A 24,445-nucleotide genomic window follows, 5' to 3' on the forward strand; every position below is an offset into this window, starting at 1 on the left:
TCGATGGGCACGGAATCGACAGGCACGACAGGGCCCGCAACTTCGCGAATAGTGTTCGACTTGACTCGAGCAATGCTGCCTGTTGCTTTAGAACGAAAGTGGAGCCAAAGGCGTTTGGGGAGGCCCAGTTCATCCAACTGCACGTGCTTGGTTGGACCCACCGCTCCTTTAACCAAGCCGTCGGACACGTAAATGTTGAGGGTAAGCATGTATGGCTCTCCTGAACATAGCACAAGTTTTTGCGGCAGGTTGCCAACCTCAGATGTAGTAAGGGAGTGTAACCGACGCTTCGAACTCTCACAGTCGGCATCACTGCGGCAGCCGACAATGGTGTCGTCTGCATTAGCTTCGTAAATAGCGTCCACGTCCTGGACGGCGTCCTGCGTGTTGTACGCCTCGGCTTCCTTGTTGGAATAGAACAGCCTGATGCCGTGAGGACAGTGGAGCTTCGCCTCGTCCTTGGAGACGAAGCGGGCTTGAAGCATGACGACTTCCTCTTTTTAGAGCGCACGACCATCGCCGATCTTAGACAAGGCGGTGGAAAACTTGGCGTCGCTCTGGCGGACGACTTGTGTAAGTGCAAAGTAGGAGAGGTGATGCCAAGTGACGTGGGTGTTAAAGATGTTGTCCCATGTCCTACTGCGTTTGTACACCTCGCTTGCGCGAACGGGGGGCAACTGGCTTCAGTCACCGCACATGATCAAGTCCAAGCCACCGAAAGGCTCATTGTAGTTTGCAGTTATCTGTCGCAGACGGTCGTCCACACGTGCGAGAGTGTCGCTGCTCATCATGCTGCATTCGTCCACAATGACGCACTTGATGTTGGTGAACGCTGAACGGAAGGAGTCGAGGTCTCCATCGCGCAAGCCCCCGTCGGTGCGCATACTCAGCTTGAACGCGGCGTGCACGGTGAGTCAGCCGATGGCAACCGCTGGCTGCCTTGCCTGTTGTGGCGCACCAGACGTACGCGTTGTGCGTGCACGTGGAGGCTGTGTTGGTGTAGCGGTTGTAGGCGTCCATCATAAGCCGCAGAATGAAAGTCTTGCCACAACCTGCCACGCCAGTCAGGAAAATTCTGAGCGGGTCGGAGGCCGGGCACGTTAGGCGGTGGATGACTTCCCGAATAACTTCGAACTGCTCCTTGTTGGTGAGACGCATCATTTCCCAGTAGGCGTCACCGGTCATGACGTCCTGACGCGTGCAGACGGCGGCGCAACGACCTTTTGCCGCTACTAAGTTGGCATCAGGGGCTCCAAGCAAATGTTCGTCGTCATTCTGGTCGACCAAACGAGCGCGCCGTGGGTCAATTTCAATGCTCAGTTCGATATCATGAGCGTCGTCTGCACACATCTGGAGGCATATGTCACGCAGCTGGTGCATGTCGAACTCGCTGTCATATTCAGATCGCTTCAGAAGCAAGGCGTCCACGTTTTCGGCGTAAATATGTTCAAAAGCATTACCATCAAGAATTTCCACTTCCCGGAGGAAAGGAAGGAACAGTGTAACCGCTTCTCGCTTGTAGTTTAGTGAGTCGTCGATGGAGTAGCAGCGGTAACGAATGACGGCTGGATCGCAGCGCTTTTGATAGGAGTGGACATTGTAAAGCGCTGCAAAGTCTGCCAAGCACACGTGTTCCAAGTTGTCGGTGCGGTCTTCGTATCTCCGCAACACCCCAAATTTCCACACATCCGTTGACGCCGCGTCGAGTCCAGCTGCTTCCATCTGCGCGCGTTTTGCGAACGCGTGTGCGCTCTTCCGGGAGGCATGTGACAATATACAAGGTCTGTCTACTTGACTATAACATATCCGGTCGGAGCAGTGTCCAAGCAGCTTCCTGAGCACTCATCTCAACAGCCTTGCCGAAGCGTCTGGCCATAAGGTATGTTTGGAGTGTTTGCCAAAATGTCCAAGACAGCTTTGTGTAGATTTGAGACTCCGCGATTAGTCTTATTCGCGTAATCTACGACATAAGTCGCACACGAGTACGCGTCCAGGATCACCTGAAGGTCCATGTTCGAGTCTAGCATAGAGGCGACCCGCGGGTTGAATGCGTTGATCCACTTTTGCTGCACTTTTCGTAGGATAAACGAGGTCGGGCGTGTAATGCTAGCGCGGAGCACGGAGACGTACTCTTCATGTGATGTGACGGCGTGGTGTTGAAGGAACTGACTCATATTGTCGTAGTCTGTACTTTCTAGAGCGGCGTGCATCTGCAAGAAGCGTTCTTTAAGTGTCACGCGCCGCGCGGCTTCGGCATCGTCTTCTGTGGGCGGATAGGGAAGAAGCACCATGGAGTTTTCAGTGGGCCAAAAAGGAGCATCAAAACGGCAACGAGCGTTTCCGCGCTTGTAGCAAGTGTGCGTGTCTTGGTGCACTTGAGTACGAAGGCGCGGCAACAAAGAGGTATCGAGTGACACAGGGGCGTAGCCAGAAATTTTTTTCGGGGGGGGGGGTTCAACCATACTTTATATATGTTCGTGCGTGCGTTCGTATGTGTGCGTGTATATATACGCAAGCAAAACTGAAAAATTTCGGGGGGGTTTGAACCCCCCCAACCCCCCCCCCCTTGGCTACGCCCCTGGAGTGACACGAGGTGCGATGCTGGCATGTCAGGGGTGACGGTTTCGTCAGGTGCGTTCTCCAGCCAAAGCAAGATGTGAGCGTGTGGACTGCCTCGGTGCTGGAACTCAATTCGCTTGAAGTAGTCCACGACGCGGTAAGGCTTGAAAGGAGAGTGAGTGCGGCTACACAGGATGTTTAGGATGACGCACACAAGCCTGTAAAAGTAAATGGCGCACACTACGGGGTCATTGTTGACGAGCTGGACACGGTAGATTGATGTCATTTCCGACACGTGCACTTCTAAGCCAGGATTTTGATGGCGCAACCGCTCAAGCAGAGTGAGTAATCGCGGCCAATGCATCTCTGAGACTGACAGGGTAAGAAACGCAGTCGGCTTGCCAAGCTGACGTACCATAGCGAAAACATCTTTCTTTCGCTGCTGCTAATAGTGGACAGTGTCGGGAACGCCCTTCATGAATGTCATGTCTTGGTCAATAGAATCCTGAATGAAGTGTTGGTCTGCAAGCATTTGGCGCGTGATTTTGTCGGTGTCTTCGTTGACACGAAAAGTGATGGCCAGGCTGCAACTAACTCTAACTCGGAGCACCTTCATTGCCATGAACAGGATGTTGAACAAAGTTGAGTCATACAGCAACGCAGTACCTGATTGATGGCGTAAATATAAGAAACGCAGTGTCGTTATGACAACGAACTAGGTGCATGTTGATTTTCTATTTTATTAGCACAAATCGAAGTTTGTCGGCACCTATAGGATATGCCTACCAGAAAGGAAACAGCAGCAGATGTGATGGCATTGGGAAAGGGGAAATAGACAACCACCCATTTGTAGCACGAAGCCACAAGGAAATCCCATTCGGATTTCTAAGAAATAAAGCCTCAACCGGCTTCGTGCTACAAATGGGTGGTTGTCTATTTCCCCTTTCTTTACCCTTCCGCCACCTATAGGGAAGCCACCAACGCTATAGGGGACCCAAGCTCAAGTTTCGTGCGCGACGATCGGGCGGCCGAGCAATGCGTTGATGGGAATAGACGCTGCAGGCGAAGGCAGTTTGTTGCCAGATTTGGCTGCGCCGGCGTCACGGAGATGTGCGCGCAATAAATTAGTCTGTTACAATAAATTAGTCTGTTCCGTGAATTACACTTCTGAAAAGCAAAAGTTGTGCGGCTTCATGTAAGCACCAAAGTGACTTGACAATTACAAGTTTAGCAACGGAGCTGCTTAAGATCGAGGTTAGGCCGGGTAGAATGAACAAAAAACTATCATGATCGGCATCTACATTCTAGCGCGCTGCTCGGCCGGCGCTCTCTCTCTTCGTCCTCTTCTTAAGACCTTGCTAATTAAGGTTAATATATAATTGAGACATGGCTAACTAAGGTCATACTGATCAAGACCACGATAATTAAGACCACCTAACTAAGACAGTGTTACGTAAGGCCTAGCTAATTAAATTACAGGTAATTAAGACCGTGCTAAATATGGCCCTGGTAATTTGACCTCGCGAATTATTAACTTGTTACCAGGCTCGTAGCCAGGATTTTTTTCGGGGGGGGGGGGGGGCTAACTTGCTGAAAGCCTTCACTATTTGAGAAAAACGCCTATTTTCATTATATATTTTCGATAAAACGCCATGTGTCATAAAAATTTCGGGGGGGGGGGGGCCTGGGCGCCCCTCCTGGCTACGGGCCTGCTTGTTACTTAAGACCGTGCTGATTAACATTTGCTAATTGAAGAATTATTAACACATTGGTAATTACGCCATAACTAACTAAAAAGATACTAATTAATCTTCACGTCTTTACGACAACCTTTACCAAACAACATAACTCGACGTTGCCATAAGAAAGCCTTCCAATGCCTAGCCGAACCTTTTATTAGAGCCCAACGTTTCCTTCGTTCCCAGCCCATACGGCGCACGGCTAGGAACGCACTGTTCCCGGTAAAGATTACAGTGTACCCGGTAAAGATGTTTTCATGTATGCTTTCAACGATCCCCCGCATCCCGACAAAGGCGTAACGTCTGCGTGGGCGAAGACGAACAACAGTTCATGGGCCCTCTGCTCGTAATATACAATTCTCCGATGGCTAAGCGTTCGGTGAACATTTCGAGGGTGTTTTAACGATGCCGACTCAGTTGCGTCCGGCTAGTCAGAAAATTTAAATTGTGACGCACCACCGATGCAATCCGAGAGCTCTGCACGTGCGCAGAAGCAGGAGCGGCAGTGCTGTGGCGAAAGGAGGCACGAGGTGGATATTCCCAGTCACGATATTTCTGCCATAGATCGTCAAAAGCAGTGGCGCCACTCGACGTTGCTTTGAAAGCCTATACGCCAACTGAAGCCAAAGGATCACCTGCAATATTTATCGCTGCGATAACAATTTGGTTCATGCTAATAAGTGCCACCACTTCACTTGTACGTATCATGACGAACAGTTGAAACTAAAAAGAAATGATCAATTCATCCCGTGCTTTCGCACATCCCGATCGTTTTACATTGACCTACTGACTTTCTATTGGTCTCTTTCGGCAGGTTTCCTTCGCCATGGTTGTGCTCACCTGGGGCTTTCTTTTCACCTACTTGCTGTATGTGTACTGCGAGGCGCCAGCATGCAGAATTATAGAACTCCTCTTCAGAGCTCGGTGCGTGACGAGTGACAGTGCGGCCGGTGACGAGCTGCCGATCGTCTTCGGGTCCGAAGAAAAACTGCCACACATCGGCTCAACATTCCGCGGCGCTGAAAAAGACACTGCAAAAAAGGGCATCGACACCATAAGTCCATTCGACGGTTTTCAACGTGGCAATAGTAGCCTCGTAAGCTGTCATCTATGATTTCGTTTTCAGCAGTGGAATTCCTACCCGTGAATGCTCAAGAATCCATTATGTACAAATGACCCGATGAGATATGACCCTAATAAATATCGTGTAATTTCAAATGCGGATGTGCTGTTAATCCATAAATAAACCAAATTACCAAACGCCTTTTTTTTAATCCTACGGAAGGTAGCATCAGTGTCATGTTTCAGGGGCGTCATCGAAGACGGCTTCAAACTGCAGGGTCAAAGAAGAATTCTTAAACAATGTAAAATTCCGTTTATTGAGCCACTGGAGCCCTTCGTTTAAATACTGATTGTTCGCACCCTTGCACCAATGAAAGAGTTCGTGTAAATGCCTCTAGGATTGGTATTTCTTTCTGGTGGACTTAATAACCTTGCAGAGTCATTAAAACATTTCCGTAACTTTTGCTGATCGCGGGCGTCATATTGGCACAACGCTCTGTGTTGGCGTGCCTTAAGAAGAAACATTAAAAATAGAAGCGTTCTCATAAAAAAACTTACAGCATATCCACGGGTTAATGATGAAGAGCTGGGCGAAGCTCCTGAAGCAATCATGTTTACATCGTGAAAAGTTCAGTGGTTTCGCCCAGCAGTAATCAAAGCGATACGCCGCTTTGATTACTGCACGCCATCTAGCGTGCAGGGTGCCGCTGCTTTTTTTTTCTTTTTTCGTTTCTTTTTATTTTTATTTTTTTGCACGCATATTACACACATCTCTATGGGACAGCGCCATCTAGTATATCGTCACCCAACTGCAGTTTGCATGCATCTCTATTGGACAGCGCCATCTATTGAATGATACGGGAGACGCGACGGCGGGGACACGCCGCATGGAGCGACGACCGACCAGGTGATGCTATAAGGAGCTTCGCCCCGAAAAAATGAATATTGTGCGTTTGTTATACGCTGTGCGCTTGCACAGTTTCCCTATTTCCAGAATGTGACTGTACTTGTAAAATACTAGAAACGAAGAACACGATACAAGTGTCTGAAGAAAATGGTACACCCGTGAACCAGAGCGCAACAAACGTACAAAAGCATGAGCAACCCTATTTATATTAGTACAAAGGCGAGCTATGCGTTTCCTTCAGTTTGTGGGAGCGAAAGACGAAAAATTCTGTAGTAGGTAAGCCAAGACCAAGAGCTCTCGCAAGCCTCAAGCCTACACAGTTCAATAGCACTACCTCATCATCCATAATTTCACGCGGTAGAGTTGATGCCCAGGACGCCTTGGAAGGTACCGCTTCGGCGAGGTGAGATTAATAGACGCGTAAGGGCAGACGTCCTCTGGCTTGCCAAAAATTATGTCCTAGGTGAAAGTGGCTGCGTGACGTTGACGATGAGAGGGCATGCGGCAGTCTGGGCACTAGCAGTGAAACAGGCGTTCGCTCCTAGGGATAGCATGACGATGCCCGTAGGGGCGGGACGACGGGAAGCCGCTATGCCTGTTCCATTCCTTTTGCAGGAAGTAGCTGCGAAGCCTCAACACATCTTACCGATGCACCAAGTGATCATGTGGCATCTGCGTAAAAGAAAGACAGAATCACTTGAACTCGGTGGTTGCCTTATGCGTGCTTAAGTGCACTGATAACACACACAATAATAATAATATCTGGGCTTTTACGTGCCAAACCCACGATTTGATTATAATTAAGGCACGCCGTGTGGAGGGCTCCGGAAAATTTCACCATCGTGTGTTCTTTAACGTGTGCTGACATCACACAGTACTACATGATAACACACATGAACAGAATGCATGCTACCAAACTTATTTGCGATACTGGACACATTTCGTATTGGCCTCCAGGCCCACCACTGGAAACGCCGGCGCCACCGTCGGCGTGACGTGCTTGGCAGGATCACGTGGTATCAGCGGCCGCGTCGGCTGCTTGTGGAGCGCTGCCGCGGGCTTTGAAAACGAGTTTCAAGTACCACATGCGCTGCGGTTGTTCAAATACGGAAGTTTTCTCGCATTTTCTACTCAATTGAAACCGTTGTAATAGAGTGGCTGCCTCCGAAGGCGACGAACATGGGGCTCTACCACTCGGTGCCGCAGTGCCGGGCTTACGCAACGAAGCCCGGTGTCAGCCTGCACCGGTAACCGCGGGACAAGAAACTGCGTGAAGCATGGGTTGTAAAGCTAAGAACCGGCAAGTAGCCATCGGCTACGAGTCTTGTGTGCAACAAACATTTCCGCGACGAAGACTTTCGTTACTGCGTCGGGCCTGCGATGTTCGGTGAGCAGCAGACAGCGAGCACTGAGACCATGGCTCGCGCGCGCTTCTCGCCGGCATATGGTGTTTATCTGCCACAGGATGGAAAAGGCGCTACCTTTTACCACGTGCGATAGCATCTCAGAACCCTCCCGTGCGATTTCTTGATCGCCGGCCCCGTGCTCAGCGTCCACGAAATCGGCTGCAGATCCGCAAGTCATTGTTTAGATACGTTGAATTAAAAAAAACTGACAGGGTCCGTTATGCATTCGCCAAAGATGACTAGAAGGCGAAAGCAATCTTCTTGTCAGTCGATGTATTGACTCTCCCGCGCCCCTCTCCAAAAGCGTTCTGCACCTAACGCGGTTTTGCACGGCCTCCGTGACCGATAACGGAGGCAATGCAAAGCGACCATGACGTGTGAATACGTCATCATGTGACGTCGCGTTATGTGACGTTATAATGACGCTACATGTTTTGGTGACCTGTGACGTCATTGCGACGTCATATGGTCACGCCATCACGTGACAATTTTTGCATCACTCGTGTTGACGCCGCCGATGCAGGACGCCGACGGGCAATCTTCCCGTTTGGTGAGGCATCTACGGCTTTCGCCTTCATAAGCTACCCGACGTTTTGCATTGCCTCCGTGATCGGCCCACCTATCACGGAGACAATGCAAAGGGACCATGTCGTGTGAATACTTCATCATGTGACATCAGGTTATGTCACGTCATGGTGATGTCATAGTGAAGTTACAAATTTAGGAGATCTGTGACGTCATACGGTGACGTCATCACGTTACGATTACTTTTTGCGTCACTCGTCTTGACACTGCCGACGGTCAGTCTTCCCGTTTGAAGAGGCATCTAAGGCTTTCGCCTTCATAAGCTACGCGACGTTTGCTGGTGGACGTACAACGTACATAACAAAAGAGTCCAATGCTGTGGCTGTGTGCTGCATTTACGTTGGCAATAACATTTTTTCAGTCAAGCTTGCGTTCCCCTGACGCAAACAATATGTGCTAAAAAGCCCAAATTTATTTGTGGCACTCTCAGACCCACGTTGGGCCTCTCCAACCCCATGTATTTTCTTGGAGCCTCATTTATTTTCGTGGGAAAGATATGCCACCCTGTTGGCGTAAGACATTGACACTGCTGCCAAAATTGCTGGGGTACTCGCCAAATAATTACTATCCTGTTTTTCGGCTGCTGGTTGCTGCAATAGCTTCTATTTTATTCACCGATATTTCAAGTTCATGTGGCTCCTAGTTCACAGCCGACGTTTGCAGAACAAGTCCGGCGAAAGTTACTGTATTTTCTTTCTTTTCCTTGGCGTTGCATGCTACTATACATGCTCGGTCTCGTAGAGTGCTTCTCCTTCCACCAGCAATGTCGAAGTGGTGAAGCTTTGGTCTATGAATTTGTTGATGACAGAGAGCGGCAAGTTCACTGGAATGCAAAGGGAACGATAATTAAGGAGCATTAAAAAAAAGGAGTCCCATTTGCTAATGTTTTGTTTGAGCACGGAACGAAACGAATGCACTGAATAAAGAAAGAGAAGCAGCGGCATTTGCCCGCTGAGAAGACCGATCAATACGCAGTGCGAGACAACTTGTCAAATGACATTGAATTGCACACGAATTTAGACCGAAAAAAAAAACACTGAATCGTCGGGACGGCACATCACAAAGTTGCCATGCGCACCGAAGCCGCAGTTGTAACGAAATTGTTTTTGAACTGCTCTGATAGCGTCGGCGCAACAGTAGTTGTGTACTCACAGATTCTCATATTTTGCGGGCTAAAGTTCACAGCGCGGTGCCAAAACGCGCTCGTAGCAAAAGCGAAACCGTCAGTACGAACATACATGCAGACGGTCATACATGCAGAGGCACCGTCAGTCGTCGCGAACCCGTGCGATCGCTGGCTTGAGCCTTCTTTCTGTTATGCTCCGTTTGGTTATAGAGGTAGTCTACTCTAACGAAATATTTCACATAGTTTGCACTCAGCGAGTGACTACCTTTCACGCAAGAGGCCGGTTCAAGGGTCTCCAACGCGTTGACCGCGTGAAGCTGGTGCTCGGTTTTCTGCAAAGAGACAGCGACTGTAGACTATCTTGTGCTTTCAGTTCGTCGAAAATGATTATTTTGACAGTAAAAAACACAGTTCCTTTCGAAAGTACTTACAGAAATGTCCTGGAGAGCTTCCGCGAGGTGTATTTGTAGAGCGCCGACAGCAAAACCTATGGGAAGCGCGCCGGCCGGTATCCTACCTATAGCACACAATCGAGGTGCGTCCGATAGCGGGCGACTCCGTAACTCCTCGCCGCCAATAGCTGAACAAATGCTTGCATTGCTTTCATTTTTGTAACGTGCGTCGTATTTATAGGCAGATCGTTGAAACTCGTATTTAGCGATTTTCGTGACAACCTGATGAGACCAAGTATCAGGACTTGAAGCATATCGTACCAGTGCTGAGCTGCAGGCTTTGCCACTTGCTGAAGATTTTAGTTTTTTCGGCGGCACTGCGATTCCTGGTGCGTCCGTGCACAACAGTGAATAGGCGGGAGGCTCCATTTAGGCGAAACCGATTGGTGGAATGAAGAGCCCAACTTTTTGGACTAGCCGCCGTGGTAGCTTAACAGGTAAGGTGTCAGGCTGCTATGCTTGAGGACGCATGCTCGAGTCCCGGCCACGGCTGCCGCATTTCGATGAGGGCAACGCGTAAGAACACCCGTGTACTCAGATGTAGAGAAAGATAAATATTATGAGGAAAGGCAGGAATGTCAATCAGAAGAAAGATGTCCAGTTTGCTACCCTGCACTGGGCAAGGAGTGTTTGGACGCTTCGATTACCAGCGCTTTTTAAGCAATCCACCTTGGAATGCCGGAAAACTCGAGCTACACACCAGAAAGAGATGAAAGCGCTGCTGAAGTTTCTGCGAGCGTGTGTGTCTCTATTTATCTCCTTTTTTCTTTCATTCCTCTCTTTCTTACTTTGATGTAGGTCCACGTTGTACAACACGAGGTGGTTAAAGCTATTTCGGAGGTCCCCACTACGGCATGCCTCAGAATCATATCGTGGTTATGGTACCGAAAACCCCGGAAATTATATTATTGCTATTAGCTTCTGCACCTTGGGATGTTGATCATTCGCACTGTCGTGACAGTGCTGTTACGAATGTGATAGCGATGACAGAACACTATAGCGGAAAATTTGCATCGCCCTTTTGTCTACCATGGCTCGAGTCAGATGACGAAATTTCAGCACACATGCGCCAGCCATTGTAACCAATGGACGTATCCTCGCTGGCTTGTACTGTAGTACATCACGCTCGTGTTCTAATAATTGTTGGGTTTTATGTCCCGATAATATAATATCTGGGGCTTTACGTCCCGAAACCACGATATGATTATGAGGGACGCCGTAGTGGAGGGCTCCGGAAATTTTGACGATCTGGTGCATTTCGCCAAGCATTTCGCCTCCATCGAAATGCGGCCGCAACGGCCGGGATTCCATCCCACGACCTTCGGCGCTCGTATTCTGACGGCTCTCTTTAGTTATTTTATGAGAAAGATAAGGGGAACACACGTACTTGTCTATTCTGACCGACCAAGTGGTCATCCGTCAGTGGTAAATACAAATAATTGTCAGAGTAGGAAACTGCGCCTGCGACCGTAGCGCGGGCCACTTAAATACGTATACACTGTAGACCGGCAACTGGAGCATCGATATCTTAGGAAGACAGCATTACGACACGGTTACCATCCTAATGCGTTCGCTGCACGTGCTATAGATGAGATAGTTTTACCATCGAACATCGGTTGACAGTAAGGATACATAACCTCGTGCTCCAATTCTCCCTTATCGGCGCGACCAGCACAGGTGCTGCGGGCTTTGTTACGTCACAGCTGATGATCAGCGAAACATCGGCGTCAAGCATGCGACAAGAACAGGCCGGACGCTATCTTGGTCATTCGTTTCACCTGACGCACAGCCACCGACCGAAGATGGCTGTCCCTCACAAGCGTTGAGAATTCTGGTTTACGTACAGTCGGCCGCAAAATAATTCGGACCACGTGAGCGCATGCCGAAATTGCCTCCTGCGCCGTCTAGAGGTAAACCGGCTGCTGTTGAGAGAAATGTTCTGGTGACTGAGCGGCCCGACCAATGCTCTCGACAGCAGACGGCTCGCCACGCGCTCGCGTAGTCCGTATTATTTTGTGGCCGACCGTACAATGAGCTAGCTGTAGGCTGTGCCCTCTCATGTAATCTTATCAGAGAAGAGTAGAAATTCCAAAGCAAGCTAATACGGCGCAATATCTTGCAGACACGTGGTGCCGAAAGTGAGACAGCGGAGAGCAATAACAACAGAAAAAGAGACAATTGAAGACCTGCCCTTTTGTCTCCGACCTGTTCCTAAAAAATGACAAAAACGAAACAAAACTGGTGTACAGAAAAAGGGGGTAAAAGCATAGAAGCAACGCCAACTGGCCAAACTAGCCGACGTTTGAATGAACGACTGCGAGAGCACCACAATTCGTTGAACACTTCAGACGGGCTAATATTCCCTGCCATTGCCGGATCTGTGGTTGTGTGCCGCTGTTTTCCAATGTTAAGATTCTGGATATTGGTGGGGGCAAGGAGGAGCGCGAAATCCTCGAAGCATATCATATTAACATGCACCGTGACGATTGTGTCAGCACTACGTCCATTTCATTATTACAGAAGGAATGCGAGTTCCTGTCACTCTCGCGGTAGAATCTTAACAGTCATGTAGGCCGGTTTTCTTTTTGCTTTTTTATGCTTTAGTTTTTTTTGTTTTTTGGCTTCATGGTTTTTTTTTTGTGAACAGCGCATGCGCCGTGGTTCTTCTGGGAGGTGCTGTCAGCGAATAAAGGACAGTTGCTAGTCCAGTCATTGTGTGTGTCACTCCTATCCCTTGTCCGGCGTCTTCTTGAATGGTTTTTGCCTCAGCGTCAGTATCAATAGCAGTGAAGTAAAATAATGTTTGTTCTTCCCGCTTCCTTCGCCCACGTTCGACCCACCCAATCTGCATCGTGCTGCAAGCAGCGGCCGATGTAGCGTCAACGAACGCATGTGAGGCATCATCTCATAGCTGAATCCTGTGTCTTACTTGCACAGAATGCGTGCTGCATCGACAGAGCGCGTGCACCGGCGAGCCCTTTCGGTCGGCATACAAAAGCGCAGAAGCCTTGCAGCGACACGCTGCCAGTGTAGTGAACTACCGGCCGGCTTGTTGGTGACCGGAAGGAACAATTCTGCTGCGTACATGTTCTCCCCCTCGCTCTCTACCACAGTGCAACACCTTGGTTCCATGAGCACCCACGAGCGGCGCTGCATGTACCGGCGGCCTAGAGTCACTAAGGCGGCCACGCGCTCAGAGTGTCCCATTTCAATCCGTGTGTACTGTACATACACAGATAATATCTTGAGTTAATTCGGCCTAAATGTTTCACCAAGAAATTCTATTAAGTGGAAAAGCTGTGCGCGCATCGCAGACATTGTGATGGTGATGAATTTTAATGGGAAAGTGGCACGACGTACCTCTCTTTCCGGTAGTTACATCTCCCCCGCACGCAGCAGTCACATGCGTCACACTTTTTGCATAAAACCGAACCCATATATCAAGGTGCAAGACAGGGCTAGTTGATAGCCCATGATATTATACCTAGAACGAAAAACTTTTAGATGAGACACAACAAGGGCGACACACAGAAGCAGCAACTTCCAAATGAATATTTAATTACTGGGATATGCATTTATACGAACGAAACCATGCGTCAACACCCTTCCCACTTCTACAATACCACAGACAACTGAAAACGATAACCATCCAGCTAAGAAGATACGAGCATTTATAACATTCAAAACAGTTAAGAATATCAGCTGTCATTTTCGTATGCGACACCTAGATAAAGTAGTTCTTTGTATCACTCTTAATCTGGATCCACATAAGATCCACTTAGTAGCTGGAACTTTTTTGCAAAAAAGTTCCAGCTATATATTTGGAACCACGTTCCACATACTTTAAAAAATAGATGCAACAGTGTCCCACTTACTTTTACTCATTAATTTAGTGGATCGTCGTTCCACATAAGAGTATATGGAACCCTGTTCCAAATAAAAGGGTTGTTTCCGTTACTGGAACGCTCATCCTCATAAAATAGTAATGGCTATATCCGGTTCGCCGTTCCAGGTACTTTCAGGCCTGCTTTTTATATAAAGCAATGTTCGAATAGAGGGTTTGGAAGCTGTCTATGGGTTCACACTTCTGCAATATTTTTGCTTTCCCCTGTCAGTACAAACTGAGGTCAAATGCCAAGCTGGCTTGGCATATGGCCTGCAGTGATACCAACAATTGGAAAGTAGAAATTTTAGCAGCAGTGTGGTCCCCGACAGGTCCCAACTGTTCCCTATTAGAGCACAGTTGTATATAAAAGTAGGTTTGAGGTACCTGGAATGGCAGAGTGGAGACCTTGGCTTTGCCTGCCGGATCCTGTTCTGACCTTTCGCTGCATGTAAAAAAAACAAGGTACATTAGTGAAACAAATTATTGCACTGCTTTTCAAAATGAGTAAGCTTTATTTAGTGGCAGTATTGTGTACACTGAAGACATGTTCGTTTCAAGTTTCATAGAAAATGACTAGTCAACAAGGAACAAATACCAAAAAGAAAATAGACTAGGCATTAGGTGCCATTCACGCGTATGCCCCTATAATAAAAAAAGTTGGTAATAAAAATGGCCTGGAACATAAGCGCAGCACATGCAAATAAACCTGCACATCGGCAATGGAAATAAGAAACATTAAACAACGCTATCAAAAATGCAGGCTTATCACAGGAGATAAAGTAACTCAAACGCGCAAGTACCCATCTGCCGTTTACTGAGTTTACGCATCCCCATTTAAAAAGAATTCAGTACTCTAAGAATTATACAAAAAAGGCACAATATAATGGGCTGACAGCGTTGTATTAAGACAAGAAAGAAAAAGAAATGAAGTGGATGAGTTATTAAAGGGAAAAAACAGTGCAAGCCAATATAAAGAATGAAACATTTGCACACGAAAACTTGCCAGAAGCATGTGGCAAATATCGCAACAAAAACATGAACACTAGAAATAATACAGTTGGCAGATCACAGTTGTACACATAATACAAAGCTAATCGTGACCAAAACACTTTATCAGGCCCTGAAAAAGCCCACCACTCCAGGCAGGTTACTTGACCAAGCATTGTGTAGTTTAGGATAACTCATCCCAAACACTACCATGAAATCTAGTGTATATGTTAATAAAATATAACGCCCTAAATATACCTGAAAGAATGTCACACATTCTAAATAGTCAACAAGGCAACAGCGAAATATATAAGTAAGAGACACTGCAAAATAAGTGAGAAATCTGTGAATAACCAAACCCAGCCTTGCAAAATACAAGTGATATCTTTAAAAAAAGCCAGCCTTGAAACCTACAGCCAGCAGTTTGCCTTGGTGATAAAAAATTGTAAAAGAAGCACGACTTCTGTGTTACAGCTGAACAGTTACCTCGTCAGTATTGGGCCTGACCGCTTCAAGTTTTTCAACAGAGACTAACTTAAACGACATCAAGTCACTGTGAAATGGCTCACCCTTTACAACAACTGTCTGCACAAGTCGCAAGAACTGTCCAAAAGCGTATGGGTATGACAGCTAGGTTTAAAATAAAATATACAGTCAACAGGAGGATGACTGCCTTCTCAGGTGATGATGCAGGTTGTAAAGACACAATGCTTTCCTTGCAGGCGATCTTGAAGTTGCCATTTCTTTCAAAATGTATGGGCCTGGTGGAGGCCTGTTGCCAAGTCCTTGTGCCTTTAAGGAAAAGAGAAGCAGCAAATCTTAACTAAACGAAATTTAAATTGTGGTGTTCATGATAATACCCTTTTTATAAAACTAACCATTTTTTCGCTATAATTTCTTGGTTTCCTTTCTGTCAAACCTGCAAAAGGTGCCAGTGAGCACAAAAATTCTTTGAGCATGGCACATCGACTATTGCTTAGTGTGAATGGAATCACTGCTTTATTTCTGGAAAAAGCATTACGCTTTTCTGGCTGAATGACCTGAACATCATTCGGCTTTTCCAGCCTTGAGGGATATTCAGTTACCAACCAAACAACATATTTATGTTTTTGTGCACTTCATACTTCCTGCACATTCCCACTACAAATAAATGTCATCCTTACTCCATTATATGCTTTCTAGTTTTATAATGCTTAACATACAGGTAAAACATAATTTAAGAAGTCTGATTTAAAATCCATCTTTCCATACTGTTTCCGCTTTTTGTGTACAGAACTACAGCCCTGATGTTTTTCATCAGTCCCTTTCCATTCAAGAGATCAGAAAGTACCGTCTTACTGTAGTAAAAACCGCAGCATCGGCTTTCTTGGGTCGAACAAATTCTTCAAGTCCATGAGACTTCCCCGCTCCAAAATCTCTTGTATTTTGCTTAGCTTGGCCTCCATAGCCTCCACTGCGTCTCTAAACCTTATTTCTGCTTCAAAGGCAAGCTGAAAGAAAGGCACATCGACTCAAACTTTAGGACCCGCTGAAACAAAAACGCGCCCTAGTATAGCTTCAAATACTTTGATTGTGCTGAACGATACGATAAGAGAAAATACCACCTTCACACAACTACTCAAGCAGCAGAGTTGATTCTATATTCATCTTGACTTAGAAGAGATCTTTGAACATTAATTGTTATAGCAATGCCTTATCACCAGTGTTAAAGGTTATAAAGTGCGAGCCGGTCTGTCTAAATTGCAACTCACTTTTTTTCATTTATCAAATGCTACAGAGCACAGCTGACTAAGCATAAATCACAGCTTACAAAATAAAACACGTAACCTTACAGAGAAGACCCACACGATTGAAAAAAAGCATGAGCGATCTTACCACGTCAGGATTTAAAAAGTATGACGGCAAATCATCTGGTGCATTGGAGCTGCGGGCCTGTGCAGTTGCGGTCAAAAACATTTTTATTCCCCCAAGGTCCATACAAAAGGAATCTGTGACCATGTCCTCAATTGCCTAGGCAAAAAAGCAAAGCAGAAAATAAAGAACTGTACACATTAGCAAAGCATAGATTATAAAATAAGCTATGTTTATGTGCTTGTGACAAACCACACATGGTAACATTCATAAAAAAACGCCTGACGTTAACACTTAAATGATGAAATGCATTACACCTGATTGCAGTAAATGTATGCACATAAATGCAAATTGATAGCACAGTTGAAGAGATGGCAAGCAGCTCGTCAACAAAATAATTACAAAATCCTATTTTCTGGAAGCTAGAGCCTAAGGAAATGATGCCGGGGTACAACACAGGAAGGCAGTGAACCAATAAAGCATTTTCATTTGAGAATTTCCGATTTTGGGGGGCAAGTGCAGCTTCCAAATTGAGCAGCAGCAGCACAGGCATTCCTCACATTCCATGTCTGCCACAGCTGCAGTCAATAGGCATAAATGCTTGGACTAGCAGCCAGTGCAACCCTCAATACCTGTATATCACTTTGCCTGGCGAAAAATGGTTTACCAATGCAAAAAGTAGCAGGTGGTTGCTTATAAGAGTAATATCGTCAGCTGGCACTTTCACCATGGAGGTAACTAACATGTTGCCAGGCAATGTTTGAACGAGGCCTTTGAAAAATGAATTTCGCACCTTCAGTTCAAGAAGTGCGCCAGGACACGGGATTGGGTTGCTGGAAGCGTGGTCACTTTCTGCAGGCTTCTCGGATACTTCTTTCATCCGAAGCAGCCACGTTTTCCTCGTTGCACTCACAGATCGCATGAATGCGTTCTGGAATAGCATTAGTCAACATTGAAATACATAGCGGTATCATCATGATGTAAGAACTTATTCAGCACGTACGCGTTGCAGGCAATTATTCTATCGCACTACCAGAACTGACGTACACGGCATAGAAATGGCGGCACACTTTCTGAATACCGGGCCAAGCATGTGTTCCTCCCTTTCTTCCCTCCACGAATGAAATGTTCTCGTTAATATAAGCTGCCCCAAAATAGTTGCATTATGAAGCGACAGCAGCGTGAACTCCCGCTACTGCTAATACAACCCCTATCCCTTCCATTTCTCTACGTCAGGGAGCAAGCTAAGGGTGGCGTGAACATAAGATCTGAAAAGGCCCACGACATTGGAAGAAACAAGAAACTACCACCTAAACGTACACAGCCAAACCTGGGCAGTGCGGCCACAAACGCCCTGAACCATCATTAACAGTTATGAGGAATGGCATCCTACTCGCGCGATCTCCTTGGTGCATTAGGTGCACGTAAGCGGCAAGGACAGATTCCCGGGACGGAAATCCCGGTTTCGCAAGCACTGTAGATTCATGCTACTTAGCAGAATAAAACAATAGCGAGAATAACCCACAAGTTTTTAAAAAGTACAGATAGGTCCAAGGACACAAGCTCTGATAAATTTGATTGGAAGTTGCTAAGCGTGTGAGCGCGAAGAGATAGCGGCCGCACGGTGCGATGATTCACAACCGCTGAACGACCGTCAATATCTTGCTAAGCATTCTATTCAGCCATGTTGGGTAACGGGTGACTCAGTTTGCGACTGCTTCTGCGCAGAGCTGATAGACGGAGCGATCAAGGCGACGGTGAGTTAAGGCAAATTTATTTACATATATACAGAGGCGTTACATATTCGGCGCTGGGGCCGACAGCTTATTGGGCTCGCACAGCGGTGCGACGACGACCCGCGATTTCTTCGTTCGCTGTCTCGCTGTCTCCCTCTCTCCGCGCAGCTTGGTTCTTTTATAGCCCTGGGCGATCGCTTGCATCAGCCAGTAGTGCGAAGCCTCCAATCAGGAACCGCCGTTGGTCGCTGGCTCGAACCGGATCCGCGGGGAGGAGGGCTTGCCGCACGTTGCGGGAGAGATTTCCGTCGGTTGCGTCAGGCGCAGCGCCGGAGTTGCCGGGGATTGCGTAAGGCTCCCGCCTCGTTGCATCAGCTGGTGTTGACGCTGGTTGCGTCAGACGTTTTACCAGCTTGAATGCCTTGTCGAAGCAAGGAAGTTTGGGTTGGGAGCCCTGGCATAACAGCACCCCCGCCGCCAGACAATGCGCCGGAAAGACGAGCTGCTTGCACGTGGCTCGGATGCCGGGCGCGCTCGTTCGCCAGGTCCATCCAGGTTCACCTCCAGGGCCATGGGGACATTCGGCTCCACGCTTCGTTCCATGAACAGATCCCAGTCGCCAGGCCGGATCCCGGCTCCAGTGGCTTGTCGCCAAGATGTGTCGACTTGCTTTGCTCGTCTCTTCTGACGATCTTTCGTATCAGCACTTGTTGATCGTTCTGCAACTTGTCAAGAACGGTCCGACAACAAACAACACACGACACAAGCAAGTGCCCTCGGTCACCCGACAGAACACCAGACCTAAATAGAATAATATATTCCTAACTACCTTTATGTCGAAATTTTGTTCCCTCTATATCAAGAGGCACATGTGAGACACCAAAACTCTTAAAAACAGAACTCAAAATATTACACGTGTAACAAACGCAATGAAACAGAATTCAAAATAATCTTGGCCCCTTGAGATCACTCAGGACGGAAGCGCTCATCTGAGGCCGCAATGAGGACAAAATGTTGCCCCAATTTGCCAGCGAAAAACCGAAAGGATAGCCGAAGATGGCACTGATTAGAACGCGCGACTCAGTGCGTCTGCGTTCGCGTTTAGCTTTCCTTTCTTGTAACGAACGTTCAAGTTGTGCTGTTGGAGTATCATGCTCCACCTTAATAACCGGCCGCTTTTGGACGACATGTTATTCAACCAGGTTAGAGGACAGTGGTCCGTTTCGACCACAAACTTGGAACCGGAGACGTAACAGGCCAGCTTTTGAACGGCCCACACGAGGCAGGCACATTCCTTTTCAGAGGTACTATATGCCCCTTCCCTGCAGCTCAGTTTTCGGCTTAAATACAAAACTGGTCTTTCGTGACCAGTGTCATCTTCCTGGCACAATATAGCTCCCATTCCGCGATCACTCGCGTCGCACTGAATGATAAAGCCCTTGGAAAAGTCAGGCGCCATGAGAACGGGTTTTTCGCTTAAGGCTTGTTTAAGCTTGCAAAACGCATTCTCTTTCTCCGGGTCCCATGTCACTTTAACTGGCTCCGACTTTCGAAGTGCGTCAGTTAGAGGGCTGGCAATGGTAGAGTAGTTTTGCACATAATGCTGATAGTATCCCGCTAGTCCTAAGAAAGCCCTTATCTCAGACTTGGTGGTTGGTCGTGGATAGTTCACGACGGCGGCTACCTTGATCTCTGAAGGTCGACGCCGGCCACGCCCCACAACGTGTCCCAGGTAAGACACCTCGCCGCATCCTAGGTGACATTTAGCAGGTTTCGCTGTAAGACCCGCTTCTTTCAACTTGTTCAGCACGACTCGTAAATGTTCGACGTGTTCTTCCCAGGTGTTCGAGAAGATGGCGACATCGTCGAGATACGGCAGTGCGAACTCGGACGGGCCATTAAGAACGCGGTCCATTAGACCCGAAAAGCAATAAGGCGCATTTTTCAGTCCAAAACTCAGCATAAGGGGACGATACGTTCCGAATGGAGAAACGAACGCGGCGTAGCGGCTAGCACGCTCGGTAAGAGGGACCTGCCAATAACCTCGCACGAGGTCTAGCGTGGAAATGTAGTTTGACTTTGACACTGTTTCCACCCTTTCCTCTAGATTTGGTATCGGATAGGTCTGGTCTCGAGTTATGGCGTTAAGGCGCCGATAATCGATGCATGGCCTAGGATCCTTTCCCGGCACTTGAACCAATATTAGAGGAGATGTATAGTCACTCTCACCCGGTACTATGACTCCCAACTCAAGCATTCTATCGATTTCCTCCTTCATGATCTGCTTCTGCACAGGGGAACATCGATATGGCTTACTACGGATTGGTTCCTCACATGTCAGCTCGATGTCGTGCTTAATAACCGTCGTTTTTCCGGGACGGCTGGAAAACACGTCTTTAAACTCAGAAACAATCCTCCTCAAGTCCTCCTTCTGGACTTGACTTAACCTTGGCTCCAGGTTCAACTGTTCCAACATCACCTCTGAACCCCTTTCGCTTACATCGCTAGAAGTCAGAATTTCTGCTCCTTCCTCCTCTGAAGCATTCAAAAGCAGGTTTACGACCGCCTGACGTTGAACGTACGGTTTCATCAAGTTGCTGTGATAAATTTTGTTAGACCGCTTTCCTAATTTCACTTCGTAGTTGGTATCGGAAAGCTTCGATATTACCTTAGCGGGCCCCTCCCAATGAACCTCCAGCTTTTTCTTCTTCGAAGGCCGCAGCAACATTACCTGACTTCCCACTTCAAAGGTACGTTTTTTTGCTGATTTGTCGTAGTATTCTTTCGACAATACTTGCGCTGCCTTCATGTGGCTCTCCACAAGATCTTTTGTTTTTCCGAGCCTCTGAAGGAGGTTGAGAACATAAGCAACAACATTCGGGTCCTCATCATATCCCTCCCAGGATTCGCGTAGCATTCGCAAAGGTGTTCTTAAGCTCCGGCCATATACAAGCTCTGCGGGACTAAAGCCAGTGCTCTCATGAGGAGCAGACCTCAAAGCAAACATAGCGGGAGGAATACATGCTTCCCAGTCGCATTTGTGCTCATAACAAAGAGCTCTCAGTATACGTTTCAGAACTGAATGCATACGCTCTACCGGATTAGATTGTGGGTGATGGACCGAACTGTGCACCACCTTGATTCCACATTTATCCAGAAAGGTAGAGGTAAGGCAACTGGTGAAGACGCTGCCATTGTCGCATTGAATTTCAGAAGGAAATCCGACACGCGCGAATATCGAGAGCAGAGCATCCACGACGTGAGGAGAATTGAGCTCCCTAAGAGGTACCGCTTCTGGAAATTTCGTTGCCACACAGAGGGCAGTCAGGATGTATCGACAACCTTGCCTTGACTGCGGCAATGGCCCAACAATGTCGATAACTAGGCGCCGAAAAGGTTCTGTTATAACTGGCACAAGCTTCATGGGCGCCTTCCACTTGTCCGTGGATTTCCCCACCCTCTGACAAGTGTCGCAAGAGCGCACAAAGTCTTTGGTATCTTTCCAGCATTTCGGCCAGTAAAACTCAAGGGAAATCCTAGCCTTGGTCCTCTTCAAGCCGAGATGCCCTGCCCACGCGTTTTCGTGCGCAAGTTCCAATAGCTGGCGACGATACTTTTGCGGTATCAAGAGTTGCTCATACCTGCGACCTTGTACATCTGTGTAGCTACGATACAATAGCCCAGATTTCTCATAAAAAGAAACATTCTTTTTCTTTACTCCCAATTTTACGCTTTCCATTAGCGCTTTTATCGAGATGTCTTCACGCTGCTCTCTAATGAGCGTCGCTCGATCAACCCTCGACAGCTCACACCAACTTTCAGCTACAGGCTTGAGCGTATTGCCCGCCTCGCCCAACGGCGCCACTTCGGTTTCTCCGCCGACGGAGACGACGCTACCCGCTTCAGCTGCAGGCGGCTCGAGTAACCCACCCCGAGAGTTTTCTGTCCGAGGCTCGCTCGACTCGCTGCCAAGGTCACGCAGCTCAGCCGCTTTTGCCGGTGGTGGTGTGCTACATGGAACGAGATCAAGTTCCTGTGAAAGCTTCCGCGCTTGCGATCGCGTGAGGGCCATGTACGCAACGCTGGGAAAGAACGATTTACCCTGCTCTTTGAGAAGCTGCTCCGAGTTGTTCGAAAAAAGATAAGGAAAACAATCTGGGAGAGCAGCAGACACAGCCGCTTCGGTGTGAAGCTTACCGAAAGAGCCTTCAATGATCACCGTAGCGATCGGTAAGCAAGTGCTCTGCTCCTCGGCGACCTGCCTGATCCATGCGCATTCTCCTGTCAAGTCGTTCGGAGACACTAATGAAGGATGGACAACGTCCATAGTTGCCGCTGAGTCTCGAAGTGCTCGACACGTTTTCCCATTGACGCTAATCTCCTGAATATACGGTTCTAACAGCCGCATGTTCTTTTCTGATTCACAGATCGTTGCGAAAGCAACCTTTTGTTTACAATTTACCGCGATGTGCCCTTCTTTTTTGCAATTGTAACAGATTAGCGGCTTCCGTGACTCAAACGCCCGTGTAGTATCAGTGCGCTCTTTGGGAAGCCCACTCGACTTCTGCGCTTCCGTTTGCCCTTCCCTCACAGTCTCCTTCGTAAAAGACGGGTCTTTTCTTAAATTACGGTGCGGAGCAGGTTTTCGGTCATCAGGTTTTTTTGAAAAGCCCTCTTTTCTCTCAGCTTTTTCAACACGCACGGCCCTACTGTGCAAGTTTCTACGAGTGTAGTACTCTTCAGCTAACTCTGCTGCCTTGTTTAGCTGTACTTCTCCAAGCTTATCCTGCAGCCAAAGCTTGACATCATCTTCGATACAGCGGTAGAATTGCTCCAATGCTATGCACTCTACCACTTTATCGCGATCGTCATAGACATCTTCGCCCTTGAGCCATTCAATTAAATCGGCTTTAAGACGAAACGCGAAGTCAACGTGTGACTCATTCCCCCTTTTTGCATACCGGAACCTTTGCCGGAAAGCCTCGGGTGACAATTTATATCTTCTCAACAGGGCCTCCTTAACCTCGTCATAGCTCTCAAACGCCTCCCTCGACAAGCACGTCATCACGTCGGATACTTCTCCGGGAAGTAGAGCTAACAGGTTCTGTGCCCAAAGAGACCGCTCGATGCCATTTCTATCGCAGACGTGTTCGAACTTTACGAGATACTTCGCCATGTCCTCGCCCACTACGAACGGTGGCAGTTGGTCCCGAATTCTATGTCCACTAGCCTGAACCGTCGCCGAAGCTACGCTAGGCGCTTGCGAACACTGACGGAGCGCCAATTCTATTCTTTTCATTTCGAGGCGCTCTTCGCGTTCCTCGCGCTCGCGGCGTTCTTGCCTTTCGGCTTCCTCGCGCTCGCGGCGTTCTCGCCTTTCCGCCTCTTCACGCTCACGAAGTTCTCGTCTTTCGGCCTCCTCGCGGCGTTCTTTGATATCCGCCCAGGCCTCATCGACTTCCTCAGCCGTTACTCCCTCCTTCTGCATGATCTCAAGGATCGCTTGCTTTCGTTTCGCACGGCCCAGAGTAAGGCCGAGTTCTTCACAAATTTCGATGAGTTCCTTCACTTTAAGGTTCTCCATCGTTCACACTAGCCTCTTGCTATTTGCCCTCGTTAGAATCTACTTGCCGTATCCGCTATAAGTCTACTAGAAAGACACGCAAGCAATTCTCAACCTGCCGTGTTTACACCCTCCGCGTTAACTTTTGTTTCAAAGCGCTCCGACTTGGCTCGAAACAATCAAAGCTCACTCCAATGCTTCACACAACCTTCTCTAAACTACGATAACCTGTGCTAGAGAAGTCTGGTGAACTGAAGGGAAAACATCAGGCACTCACCGCATCGAGGTAGCTGACGCCGGCCGATCCCGCAGCTGCCATCCACTGTTGGGTAACGGGTGACTCAGTTTGCGACTGCTTCTGCGCAGAGCTGATAGACGGAGCGATCAAGGCGACGGTGAGTTAAGGCAAATTTATATACATATATACAGAGGCGTTACATATTCGGCGCCGGGGCCGACAGCTTATTGGGCTCGCACAGCGGTGCGACGACGACCCGCGATTTCTTCGTTCGCTGTCTCGCTGTCTCCCTCTCTCCGCGCAGCTTGGTTCTTTTATAGCCCTGGGCGATCGCTTGCATCAGCCAGT

General features: G+C 48.0%; 1 protein-coding gene across 1 annotated transcript in view; it reads left to right on the plus strand.

The window, feature by feature from the left end:
* The window catches only part of LOC119398786 (nose resistant to fluoxetine protein 6), a 61,642-nt gene extending 56,126 nt beyond the window's left edge, over nt 1-5,516 (plus strand). The window contains exon 15 of the mRNA XM_037665605.2: nt 5,113-5,516. Coding sequence (XP_037521533.1) covers nt 5,113-5,412 — 300 coding nt within the window. The 3' untranslated portion in view covers nt 5,413-5,516. The remainder of the gene's footprint in view (nt 1-5,112) is intronic.
* Nucleotides 5,517-24,445: the final 18,929 nt, after the last annotated feature.

Source organism: Rhipicephalus sanguineus, chromosome 1, assembly GCF_013339695.2.
Source record: "Rhipicephalus sanguineus isolate Rsan-2018 chromosome 1, BIME_Rsan_1.4, whole genome shotgun sequence".
Taxonomy (NCBI): domain Eukaryota; kingdom Metazoa; phylum Arthropoda; class Arachnida; order Ixodida; family Ixodidae; genus Rhipicephalus; species Rhipicephalus sanguineus.